This window comes from Oreochromis aureus, linkage group 6 (genome assembly GCF_013358895.1).
Source record: "Oreochromis aureus strain Israel breed Guangdong linkage group 6, ZZ_aureus, whole genome shotgun sequence".
NCBI classification, from domain to species: Eukaryota; Metazoa; Chordata; class Actinopteri; order Cichliformes; family Cichlidae; genus Oreochromis; species Oreochromis aureus.
Window position 1 is genome coordinate 24918578 of NC_052947.1, and position 13827 is coordinate 24932404.

Genomic DNA, 13827 nt, shown 5'->3' on the forward strand with positions numbered 1-13827 from the left:
TGGGCTATAGCTGCAGAAGACCACACCAGATGCTGCTCCTGTCAGCTAAGAACAAGAAACTGAGGATGCAATTTGAACAGGCTCACCAAAAATGGTCAACAGCAGACTGGAATAAATGTTGCCTGGTCTGCTGACTCTCATTTAGATCAGAATTTGGTGTAAACAACATGAAAGCCTGGATCCATTCTGCCATGTATTCACGCTGATGGTCACGGTATTTCTTGGTACACTGTAATGCATACTTAACTACAGACAGAGAACAGAGCACTTGATGATCTCTATATGCACACCAATTTTGACAATGGTTCAAACTCCGAGACTGTAGAAAGAAATGCAAACTGAGAACAGCTTTGTTTTTGTAAAGACACATCTATACTTCCTAGCACTAAATCAGCTTGTGGTAACAGCATTGTCACATATCTGATAAGAAAATGTCAAAATGGTTTCATTTATAGTTGAGTCATTTTTCTGTCTTGGAACATTGAGTTAATCTCCCCACTGCTATCTCCAAGAGATGTTGTGCCTTCGCTTTCTTGTGAACTCACATGCATTACCCATAATCACGTGATTTTTAATGTGTGCTAGACATGAGACTCCCTACTAACGCAAATGAGTGCTGTTCGCTCAAGGAAGGGTTTTATTCTTTATGAGGTGCTGGCTACGGATCGTTTGCTGTGAATGAGGTCACGAAGGGAACAAAGCGAAATGCCGTTATTGCAGTGATTCAGAGCACTTCTCGGGTCTCCACATGCAGTCTCTGCAGACAGCTGACACAGCTATCAGTGCAATGTGGAGAGAGTAATGCAGACAAACAGGAAACCAGCAAACGAGAGGCCTGATAGACACATGCAGAAAGAGCCAGATAGCTCTTTGCACTACCGCAACTTCCTGCTGCATCACTCTGCCTGAGGATACACTTTCACACCTTCAGAGGACATCTGACAACACCCTCATCTATAGAGGGAATGATGTGACTGAAATAGATGTCTGGATTTTTATTGTACCCAGTGCTTTATTTATTTATTTTTCATATTTATGAGCTCTGCCCTGACTGAGGCGCTGCTTTGAGACCAGTGAATCTTTGAATGCCATGTTGTGCCATCATACTTTTTTCATAATACACAGAAAGCTGTGCTGTGCTGCTGCTTCTGTGATTATGTGAGCTGTCCTTTTTTTAAGTAGTTATAAAAATTAAGTTAAAAAATCTAATCCAACTTGTGAGTTTTCGCTTGATAGGAAAGAACCTTTCATGAAGGTTCAGAAGGTTGCAACCTCAATCAGTTAGCAGTGTGGCGCTGCAGCCTTTAAATTTGTTTTTTATTAGCTGTGATTGGTGTGACATGTCCATGTTGATGTGATTAAACAGACACTTTGATATTTTTTTAGCAAACAAACACATGTGAACTCAGTGAGGCTTCTAGGTTTTGTTCCAAGAACCAATGGAGACTTCGGTGCAGCTTCACATACCATCATTCCTCAACTAACCTTAATTTATGTTCTTTATGCTAAGCTAAGCTAATTACTGATCTCTGTGTATACTCAGTACACAACAAAACAAGACTTACAGGCATCTTTCAATTAACACCCAGCAAGGAATTAAAACAGGGCAGAACAACTACAGCTAAAAGGAGATTAGTTCCATCTACAGTAACTTATTTTTGGCGTGTAGCTCTCTGCTGGCAACTCTCCATCGTTCCATCAGCGGACATGGAAAGCCAAAGGCAGGCAGAGCAGCAGCAAGACCCCAGCACAGAGAGGGCATCCATGTTAACAGAAATGACACTGATTAAGTCAGACACATAAAGATGAAGAGGTGGGGTGGAGATCAGCTGATTTGGGTTGGGATTGAGATCAGTGCATCTGTAGATATTGCAGCTGAGCTATTAATCTGTCTTTGTATCATGTCTGAACAGATTTCCGAAAAGATGTTTAAGTTAAAAAAAAATGCAACCTAGATACCAGGTTTACAACCCATCTATGGGTTTAATAACCCATCTGTAGAGTACCTGGCTGCTCAGACGTGATTCTAACCCTGTTGTGATACGATCCTCTCCTCTGTGAGCTTTGTTGCAGCACCTTTATTGCCGCAAACAGTCGGCAAATCAGTGGTTGGAGATTGCGCCACAAAAAAAATGATTATGACCATGTGCAATAAACCTCTAATCACTTTGCATTTGAAAGGCTTGCTTTGAAGACAGGGACCAGGTCTGCGACCACTTGCAGTCAGTTGCTGTTGACAAAGAGACTTTGGTGCATTGAGACATAACAAGATAACATGAAATCAGTTTGTTAACAGTCTGCTATCAGTTTGCAGTTGAATGGGGTCAAATCTGTTTATAATAATACAATGTATAACAGTGAAAAATTGGTAAAAATCAAAAAACCTCTGCTGTCTACATACATAGAAACATTAAACAGAATTTCACATCCAACAAGTCCAACAAGATCCTTTTAAATTTCAAACCAAAATAGTGACATAGTTGCTGCAGGACAGTGATCTAACGGCAAAAAAGCACAGGTGAAAGGCATGGTTTTATATAGGAATACGACCAAAATACAACCAGCTGAGTTAAGTCTCTTTTTGCAAAGAGACATGTCGCAGGGAAGTTGCACTTGTCAGACTGACTCAGATTGATTGCAGCATATTTACAATCTGCCTGCATTTATCAATTAGACTTATTTTAGAGTTATTTTCAAACCTTCACCAACTGATCTGAGAGTAATTGCAGTCAGTCTGTGCAATCGCCTTCCTATTAAAAGTGGTCATGCAAATGTTAAAGGTGCTGTACGCTCAATCTGTGGCCAGACAGTCATAGCAACTACTTGCAATCATTTACCAAATGCTAAAAATTGAGTCATAAGCTTTTGTAGAGTTCACCATCACTTCGTTATTCATTGGTAATGGACTCTGTCAGTCTCCTCTATCGGCTACCCACATGGTCAGTCACAAGTTCAACCAGTAAGTCAGTCTGAATGCCAGGTTAACAGCAGACCGGTCACCAAATTAAACAGTCAGCCTCACTGTCTGTTAGCCAACTTTCTTATACAATCAACAGCTGCATAAACAGCTAGGTTTAAAAAAAACACAGCAATTTATTAAGTAATGAGTTGGCACCAACTTCTAGTAACAAGTGAGCATTGTCCCTTTTTCATAAATTTCCAAAATAGTTTTTTGACATGCTGAAATGAGTTGATGACGCAATCACTCTTCTGTTTTTTCTGTGACCTCTTTTCAATCCTCTTCTTCTATTTGTCATTTTTTAAATAGCTTTTTCTTTTCTGCCTTGTACAACTGTGAAGCTATGGGTGTTACTTTTTTGGCCAGCTTTGTCACGCTTTCCCCTCGGTTAGTCTCTCATGAGGAATAACACCAAAAGCCTCTATTTATGTCTCTCTGTGCTACATGGCATAGCAACAAGAAGGCCATGTGACTAACCCCTGCAGCAACCCCTGACATCCAGACAGTCCTGTTGTTGCTCTCCTGTTTTCTTCATCATCATTCATCTTTTGTCTTCTTTTTTGCATCACCTGTTTTATTTCATCTGCTGCCTGTCAGAATCACTCATTCATTCTCTCAGTCTCCATCTAGATGTCCTATGCTCAATAAATCTGCCCACATGGCTTGATTTGGACACTTTCCCAAGTTTGGGATCGATCCAGGTCTCAGTGACTGTTTCACAATATTCCCTAAGAACAGAGGATGCACTAACAAAGACCAGCCTCTTGGTCAAGGAGCAACATTTAAAGGGGCAACATTTTATTAGGTACACTTCCAACCCTTTTCCCACAGTTGTAAATATGCACTCTATTTTAAGAGGTCCTGGCAAGAGACAGAGAGACAGAGATGTCACCTGACAGGAAGTGAGACTGGATGGATCGATGGTGTACCCATCGAAAAGGTCTTGTGTCCTGTGTGCCCTGTGAGTCAGCACTTAGAGCAGAAGATGACACCACTAACTGATAGACAACACACACACACACACACACACACACACACACACACACACACACACACACACACACACACACACACGCACGCAGAGTTAATAATCAGCAAGGTAAAGCACATTAAGCATGCACAGGCGCTCGCTCACACCTGTCATAGGGTAACATGTGCATGCAAATAGATAATCAGTCATGGTCCACCGGCGTACACACACACGCGCGTGGAATGGAAACACACAAGTCTTTACCTACGTCCATTACACCATCCATCAGATAGTTAAACCCCTCATCATGCACTGTTAGGCTGTTCATTCAGAATCTGCCGTCCTTTAATTGATTGTGTTTAATACGGAGCTGCTGTGTTTTTATCAGTGACCATTTGTTCTAATCAGTGTGCTCAGCTGTCTGACTATAATGTGGTCAGACAGCTGAAATCTTTTATGATATCAATGAGAAAAGAAACCCAAGTGTTTCATATCCCAAACTAGTCCAGTTTATTGTCTTATTTCATTTTATTTGTCACTAACATGGGAAACCATGAAGTCTTGAGACATTTAAAAGGCTCCTTTGCCAAATGGCTAAATTATGTTACAGTGTGGTTGTAAAGTAAAGAATGAAAAGTCTTTTATTTTAGGTTATTGAAAAACATCTAGATAAATATGCCCCTCACAACTAAGGTCAGTAGACCTCGGCAAGATCCATCATAACTTATTCAAAAGTAGAGTGAGAGGAAACTCATTCAACCTATCGTATCCACACCTTCAGCACCAGCAGTAGTCAGCTAACCAAACATGTGGGACTAATAAAGGCAGATACAGATCACGCTTAGCTCGAGTAGTTTGATTTTTTATCATGTACAGTGCTGTCGAAAAGTCGTGAGTCACCCTTCAGTTCTTTATGTGTTGCTAGCAAAATGGGACATAGTTGGAGAGTTTTATTGAAATGTACAAAATAACCCCAAAACAGAGCTTGTACAATTTGAATGAGCTTGAAAGTCAGTATTTGATAACCACCTTTATTCTTCAACACAGGCTGAACCTCTTAGGCAAACTTGTAATTTTTTGTAATTTCTTTAGTTTTCAGGAGTAGTTCTCCTAGATTTTTGAAATACATTCAAAGCTCGTTTGATGGTACTTTTGGTGTTCATAATTCCATCAATTCTGACAAGATCCCCAACATCACAGCCCCAAAGCATGACAGAGGCTCCAATGTGCTTTACAGATTGCTATAGACAGTCACTGTTGTGTTTAATTTGGGATACCTGACGCTTTTCTCCTCATTTCCCTTTCTTAAGAATCGCTTCTTCACGGCCACATTTGCATCACTTCCTGTGTTTCCTGAGATTTCACGGTTTTCACGGTTGTTCAAATGCCGTTATGTTCTCAGTTCTTGCTTTAAGGCATACTATACTATCAGGGAAAATCTTACGATATGCTTTGCATCTGCACTGATTTTTTAAATAATTTCACAGGCTGTTTATCTTTCCAGAGAGAGACTATATCAGCACCAGCATAGCATTAAATATCCCATTTTAATCCCCCACATCCATGTGTTATTGTTTGCATCATTTTTATTTTCAGTTTATTGAATTTTTGGTCGGTGTTATGGGGACTGACCCTGTGTTTTTCTCCGTGGCATACGTGTGTGTGTTTGTGTGTAAGAGACTAATGGCCCTGTGCCAGCCAGAGGCCTGTAGGGGGATAATTGCTCGTCAAAGCTTCTGCACAAGTCATTACCACAGATTTAACCTTTGACCCCCTCGCAGCGAGCTGACCAGAGCATCATAACCACTGACAGCACTGGGTTTCATCACTGGGAGATTGGGAAACAGGCAGGGGTTGTTGGCTGTCTACATGTATATTTGTAGTATGTAGTATTTTTTTTTAACAGCAGGATGTTTACATCTCAAGGTTTTCTATTTAATTAAAAAAAGTGTGTATATATTAAAAAAAATAGACTGATTTATACATGTAGTTACTAATAGCTTTGTTCTCTAAATGCGCGGCGCCCAACAGTATTCGTTGACTGGTTTGTAACTCGATCCAGCTGCTGACTGGTACTGGGCAGGTAGAGTTCAGTGGGTTCAGAGCTGATGTGAGCAGTGACAGTTAACTAGAAACAGAAAAGTCGTGGCTAAGGTGAGCTCCAGAGTTGCTGATAATTATGCATTTGCTTCTCCAGCCACACTGCTGATTTAAATCACACCTTAGTTTTCATCATAGTTCATTTTCTCCTCAATTAGTGTTTAATTAGTTTGTTGGCTTTTTGACCTTGTGCACATCAGCAATGTTTGCAGTGCTGCAGTTAACTTCTGTATAATCACACTGTTGAGTTAAGTTTCCCTTAAGTGGCTTATTACCGTGTTCTTGTTAGTTAGAAGTACTTGGCGGAGACGTGAATGAAGCGAAAGCTTGTCATTGCTGAGGATGTTTGATAGTCTCTGCCACAAACCTGGATGCTGTGTGCTATGTCTCCAGTGTATTGCATATAAATTGCACCTCAGGGCTCCATGTTTGTTGACTATTTAATCTGCACTCAGCATTAATCTTATGTTAAAAATGCTCTTTGTCACAGATTAATATTAACAGCAGATTTTGTAGGAAAATCAGCTAATATTACAAGATGATTACCTGTATGAATGAAAAGATGGAAGTAGCACAGTGACACTACACATTATGAATTCTTGAGCTTGGCTTTCTTCCCATGTCTTGGTGATGTGGCTAGCTAGCGGTGGCTCTGACTGTAACCAAAGAGTACAGCACGCTCACATTGTAGCAGCTTCTCACTCCAGAGGGAACCACACCCTATTTCTTCCTCTTTTTAGCTTCTGATTTACTCTAAAGGAAACCATCATTTACAAAATCAATGGACCTTTGTATTAACAAAGACTTCACACTTGTGATCAAGACCATAAACTCAGTAGTGAAAGTTGGCACTGATGTTATAAATGAAGTAAGAATTGCGATCATTTCAATCGTTTCTTCTACATAGTCAACCATTTTTTTGCAAGCAGAGGAGTCGCCCCCTGCTGGCCAGTGGAATGAAGAACATCTCTTATTTACAGTGAATGGTGTACCCTTCCTATGATACCCATATGATAGCTGGGATAGATGCCAGCTCCTTAGCCTTAATTTGTTGAGCAGTTAAGAAAAGCCTTAACATTTAACAAGTATGTCCACCTCTTCTTCATGCTCCAGATGTTTCTTTAGACTATACCTGGAAGCAAAAAACAACAAAAACATGTATCTGCAATGCTTTGACAGAGCTGACAATATCATGCAGACACACACTTTTCTTCTCCCTCCCATATTAAAAGTAGCGTCACACTCGCAGCTTTCTCGTCAGCTCTGGTCGCCGTCCACAGAGGCCCACACAATGGCAGCATGCACCGCTGACCCCAGTGAATCACACGCCGCCTGATTGACACTAACCTCCCGCCTCGCCACTAGCCCTCTGTCACACACAGATTGAGCCTGCATGATGGATTACACAATGGATTATGATGGATTAAAAAACTGGCATTCACGAGAAAAACACACAAATGCTCATTGGCTGTGTTGTGTGAGCAGACTCTGGTTCTCAGTATTGAGGTTCACTGCCGGGTGAAATCTTTTTTCACATTTTTTTGTAGATTAGAGCTGATTCAGTCTCGTACTCACCTTAATTATTTGATTTAATACAAGCTGTCTCTTTTCTCGCTGCGCGCTCTGGTTAAAACCAAACAGTTGTAGATGACGCCGTTTGCTTCTCATGAGTGTGACTCTAAATCTGTTGCTATGGTAACATTGTACATCCCCCCCCCAGTTTCTCTTCGTCTTTCTTCTGTATGGATCGAGAGAATTTTCTCTTGATTGGCCTAATCTGATCTGAAGCGGTTTGAATATTTTAAAAGGAAAGAGTCTTGTTTTTAGTGACGCTTCAGCCTCTTATGTTTAAAATTCATGCATGCATGAGATGGATGACTGAATGAGCCCAAATATCACCGTCAGCCTGAAAACAGAGAAGCTGGCAGATGATGTATTGCAGGACTGTTTGGCTGTAAACTGACAAACTGTAAACTGTTTGTATTTGACTACTAAACTAGAGGCAGATTTATGATCCAAAGATGGCTGTGTACAACGTATTAACTGTGTCTATGTTTCTCCCACTCATACACACAGAGACACGCAAACACACACACACACACACATACTAACATCTTCTTAACCAGACTGAAAGAAGATGAGCTCAGGCTGCACGGCTATAACCGTGACGGAGTGATTTAAAGTCACATTACCACACACACCAGTTTTCCCAGTTCTCTTATCTCCTTTGCTTTCCCAGTGAAGTGTATCCACAGCGTGTTAGTCAGAAGCCCCGACAGCCGCCTATGGCTCCTATATTCCTCACTGACTGACTGCTACTAATTATCAGGAAGGGATATGGGGTGAACATGATTGGATTTTACAGTTAATGAGCTTTCTTAAATGATCTTATTGGTACTCACTTAGAGAAGGGACAATGCTGTAAATATACAGTTTTTATACAGTGTGCATACCCACAGAACAGAGCAACTACATTAGTGAACCTTTTTGTACAGATTCACTCCCCACGATGTCACACATGATAACTGGGGCTGCAGCTAATAGGAACTGATTGGTGAATTTATAATTTGACTTTAAAATATCAAGTGAACAACATGAAGTTTTATCAAAGTAACAGTCCAAAAGACAAACATATTCATTCTAACAAATATAAACAATAAGAGACAGAAATATGCACCAGATACAGCAATGAGCAAACTGTAATGTTTTTGGTTCATCGGCTAATTATCTACATGGACTGATTTTTTTCTGTGTTTTGACTGTTTCAGTTTTAATATTCAGTTTCATGTCTCACCTCATCACATTACCGTTTCCTCTTGAAATTGTTGTTTTAGTAACAAAGAAACCACAGATATACCTGTTCAAACACACATTAAGGCAGATAAATAATCAGCCAATCACATGGCTTTGTTGATGCCAGAGGTTAGAGGAGAATTGCCAAAATGCTTTCAGCTGATAAAAAGACAGCTCTTATTTAAATAACCAGTTGTTACAACTAAGGCATGCAGAAGTGCATCTCTGAACACAAAACATGCTGTAAAGTAAATGGGCCACAGCAGCAGAAGACCACACCCACCTCTAATAATGGGAATCTGAGACTGCTATTACACAGGCTCAACAAAATTGGATGATAGAAGATTAGAAAAACGTTGCCTGATCTGATGAGTTACAATTTGTGCTGCAACATTTAGATGATGTGGTCAGAATTTGCTGTAAATCCATCCTAGCTTGAATCAAAGGCTCAGGTTGCTCTGGCGGTATAATGAACAGCGTTTAAACAATGCATCAAAAATTTAAGGCCAACAAATCTGCAACATCTGAGTAGTATCATGTCACTATGGCCCGAAATGTCTGAGGAATGTTTCCAGCACCTTCTTGAGTCTGGACCACAACAAATTATCAGTATAGCTGCTAAAACTGATAAAGTGGCCAGAGAGGCATCCAACAAACAGAAACAGGCGTTTTGTTAAGAGAACATAAACACGTAAGCTGAGGAAAAATTTACAAATGCTGCTATACAGCTTTTATGATCAATATATGGTGATCTCTGTTAGAGGTCAGGTTTTCTGAAAATCTTGTGAACAAAATAAATAAATAAAGATTTCCCCTTTCCAATTTTCACATTTATGCCATAGGTTCATCTAGCAGGAGGCTGTGGGGCAGCGCTGTGGCTGCCAGTATTTTCATTCATTTGTTGTTTAAACTTAAAATACAAGCACAGGAAAGCTGGAAATTGTGTGTGCAAACATAATTATACAAAACAAACAATATTTTCATGAATTGTAAACAAAAAAAGAAATAATATTATGCAGTATTATATATATTAGAACAATGCAATGTATTATACAATATTGCAATATTATTTAATATGTGTTATTTCATTTTTTGTATAGTCTTTACTGTTATGTACTCACATTCCTAATTATGCTGAATCAAGTTTGATGCTAGATTGTGGTTCTTTATGCCGAGGAGCACTAAAGCACTTTATGAGGCGTTCTTTTGATCTGTGACTGATTTGGCCTCTGTATGTAAGTCTAACAACAGTAACCCAAACAAACCAGATTGCAGTAGGTTGCAAGGCACTGAGCTGGGTCGATGGTTTCAGTTTTGTAAAAGCTTTTGTAAATGTGTCTTCATGCTGGTTTTGTTAAACAGGACTTCTTGGTAAATGTTAGAAAGGTACAGTGAAAGAGAGTGCATACGAATCTCAAAAAAAAAACCCAGTGGAATATACAACCACCACGGTAGGATGGTTTTACAACCCCCCCTCCCCCCGCTGTGTCTGTCATATGTGTTCCACTTAGTTTTAACAGAATTGAAGTAGCAGGGCTCTTACGGTGACCTTTACTGGTGTGACTGGCAGTTGGAGTATAGAATAAAGAGCAGAGCTCCTATTTAACCTTTGCTACAGTACAAATGCTTAGGGCAAGATACCCTTTTGAAGCATTTCATTTAAGATAATGTTGTAATGCAAAGAGGCTCTCAACTCCACAGGAAGATTAGATGGCTTTGCCTTTGTAGGGTTTCGTTCTGCTTCGCTCTTTAATAGTTTAGTCAACCTTGTATTGCCTTAAAGGGGAATTAGGGGAGAAAATGACTTTTCCTGACTTCACACATTTCAATTATTCATCATTTAGAGAGTTAATTTGGGAGAAGGAGAAAGCAATATGGATCCGGGCATGAATGGAGTTATCAGAATATGGTGATGCCATTTGTTGTGACTGAGGATAATAGAGAATAGGAGGAAAGTCGCAGAAAGGAGGCAGGTAGAATTAATGCTCCTTCCTGGTAATATGTGGTTTGCAACATTAGGCACTAGACCTGAAAGTGAATCACTCCCATTTAACGAGTCACTGATAGAGTGTTTCTCCTGTAGATACGATGAATCATGAATCAAAAGCTAAGAACGTGTTCTGAAGTGAAGCTTGAGTGGCGTACGCTCCAGCGATTCAGCTTTTTGAGAAAGAGCAGCAGTGAGAATGTGGATTTTTCATGGCTCCAGGAAAAAGAGGAAGGGAAATGAAAGTGAGTTTCAAACAGGTTCAAGGAAATTTGCACTCGAGTCTTCTGTGCCTTTTTTTCTTATTCCTTCCTCTGCCACCCTTCCCCCTTCCTCTGTTCTCCTTTTATGAGAGTTGAAGCAAAGGATGGTGTTAAGCCACTTCTAGCCCTCTGTCCAAAGCTAATGCATTCCCCTTAAATATTTCAATGTGCTTCTCTTCTGTTCTGCAACACTGAGTACAAGCTTTCCCTCAGCTGGCACCCACAGAGGCACACTGCCACCAATGAAATCTTGCCAGTTAGACTTCTCAGACTGCTAGAAACAAGTGCTGAAGATTTGCATTTAAAAAAAGGATAGAGATGAGGGAGGTAGGGAGGAACTCTAAGACTGGGATGTAGATTATAGATACCGCGTTTGTGTGTTGTGTGACCATGTTTGGGATTTTTTTTCTTTACTCCTGGGTTTAAATGCTGTGATTTCTTTTTAACTTCCTGCACAGATGTAGAGCAGCATGCTAGCTGATGCAATAAGAAGCAAACTTGTGTTGTTTGTCAGATTCGGTGCTGCTTTCTAAAATCTGCTCTGACGGGCATTAATGTGAATCACACACAGAGAGACATTAAAGGCCTGCGAGCAATCCGTACAGGAAAAGAGCACCTGAAAAATCCTCTTCCCACTTTATGAGCTGTTACATAAAACAATGACCCTTGTGAACTCTCCGTCAAACTGCTCAGCGGCACCTCCAGTGGCGGCAGCGGCAGCATGTGTAGTCTTTATGGTTCAATAACTTCGTTCCTTCATTATGGTCTATACCTGCCCTCCCTGTTCCTTCTTTTCCTCCCTGTCTTCGCTCCTGCCCTCCATCAATCTAGCCTTTATATTTCACAGCGGCAGCCATCATGCAGCTGGACCTTGAGGAAATTAAAATCTGTCTTGCTTTGTCGCACTCCCCTGTGGACCTGCAGATGTCAATAAAATCCTCTATTATGTTCTGGCACATGCACACACAGAATGACATACTGTACTCAAGATAAACAGCATGCACACTTGTGCCCACAAATATTTAACTGCAGGCTATAGAGTTATTTGGGATGTCATGTAAGCGCACGGCCAAGCACGGCGAGTGTATTCATTAACCTGGGGCTCCCTGAGTCGTTTGGACTGTCAGCTGTTAATTGATCTAATGAAGACAAATACTGAGGTGCTCTTTGTTCTTGTTTATGTTTGTAGTTGCAGAACCAGTAACCGGAAAAGCCTCATCCTGACCAGTACCTCCCCCACCCTGCCACGGCCGCACTCACCACTGCCCGGACACATAGGTCAGTATGCCTGATGTATATGCTTTTCAGGAATACTCTGTAAGCAAGTGCTCGCTTTCATCCCAAATTTTATTGGCCTATAAGCTAAATAAAGCCATTTTTAAAGAAATTGGCTTCTTTACATGACAACTGGGCAGTACATTATGCTTTACCACATTCCCAGTTTATGTCCAGCTGCCTTTCCTGAACATCGGTCTGTCCCGCTGCTTGTTTCTTAGCATCTCAATTATCTGCTATGAAAGGCGAAATAAATTGTCAAAAATGGGCAGCGTTGAAAATTTGAAATAAAAAGAAAAAAAGAAAAATATTTAAGGTGCAAAGTTTGAAAACTAAAACAAAATTTACATTCACTGTTTTTACACCAGACAAAGGATTGCAATTATTAATTATGATTATTTAATTATTTTTTCTGTTAACTCTTTCTGCATTTGCATGCAGTCTGCAGCTTCCTCTCGTATGCTGTGTATCCTGTCAGGTTGATCAGTAGAAAGCTGTAAAATATCCACATGGCTGTCTCATTGCATCTGCATGCAGAGACAGCTGCATGTGCTACCCAAATGCAAAAAAAATCCAAGAACCTGCTCACGCAAACATGGCCTCATAGGGTTATAAGCAGAGGGATTAGAAATGAGATGCACATTTTCTAAAGCTTTTGACAAGCTTTTTAATATTCTAGGAAGTGAACAAAACCAACTGACTTTTAATGTAAAACTACCCCAAACAGAAAGTATTTTAGTTTATTACCCTGCCCAGTAACCCAGAGAGTCTGTTTTTTTTACTGTTTCTTCTCCATATGTGTTTTATTAGGAAGCAGTCCGTTGGACAGCCCGCGCAACTTCTCACCAAGCGGACCTGCCCACTTCTCCTTTGCCTCTTCTCGAAGGTTGGCATCAGTTGTTTTGTGCAAAATATTGGAGCTTGACTGCTGTTAGGATTATTCTGAGACACATGCACACAAACACACAGTGAAATCCTTCAGGGAACACACCCACTCAGTCGGACACGCACGTGTGAAATGGAGCTGCAGCTTTGTCCTGGGTCTGTGTGACTGAGGCGTGACAACAGGCCGACATGAATCAGGCGAAGTGCCTGGACTTTGCCCAAACGAGTCCCCCCTCATCACTCACTCAGGGGAAGTGTCAGACTCTGGGACAGCCGGAGGAGGCCTCAGGGAAGAGAGGGATGAAAGGAGTGAAAGTGTAATTGGATAGATTGAAAGGCAGTGAAGGTGGCAGAATTGCTCCAGTATAACAGCCAATTGTGCTGTTTGGAGGAACAAAAATAGAAACTGACATTTCGAATTTTGGCTGTTAAAAGTTGTAGAGAAAAACAGTTTTTGGTTCCCTTTGTGTCTAACATATGCTTTCCTGTTTTTCACTTTTGTTTTTCGTTTCTTTTCTCAGGGCCGATGGTCGCAGATGGTCTTTGGCTTCTTTGCCTTCCTCAGGATATGGCACCAACACACCCAGCTCAACGG

At 40.7% G+C, this 13827-nt stretch overlaps 1 protein-coding gene across 3 annotated transcripts in view; it reads left to right on the forward strand.

The window, feature by feature from the left end:
• mast1a (microtubule associated serine/threonine kinase 1a) overlaps positions 1-13827 on the forward strand; it is an 85158-nt gene that overhangs the window by 33991 nt on the left and 37340 nt on the right. For 2 of the 3 annotated variants that reach the window (XM_031741166.2, XM_039613481.1), the window contains exons 3-5: positions 12262-12350; positions 13158-13233; positions 13754-13826. In XM_031741166.2, coding sequence (XP_031597026.1) covers positions 12262-12350; positions 13158-13233; positions 13754-13826 — 238 coding nt within the window. Of the gene's footprint in view, positions 1-12261; positions 12351-13157; positions 13234-13530; positions 13550-13753; position 13827 lie in introns of those variants that run through there. The other variant, XM_039613482.1, reaches the window with a different exon arrangement.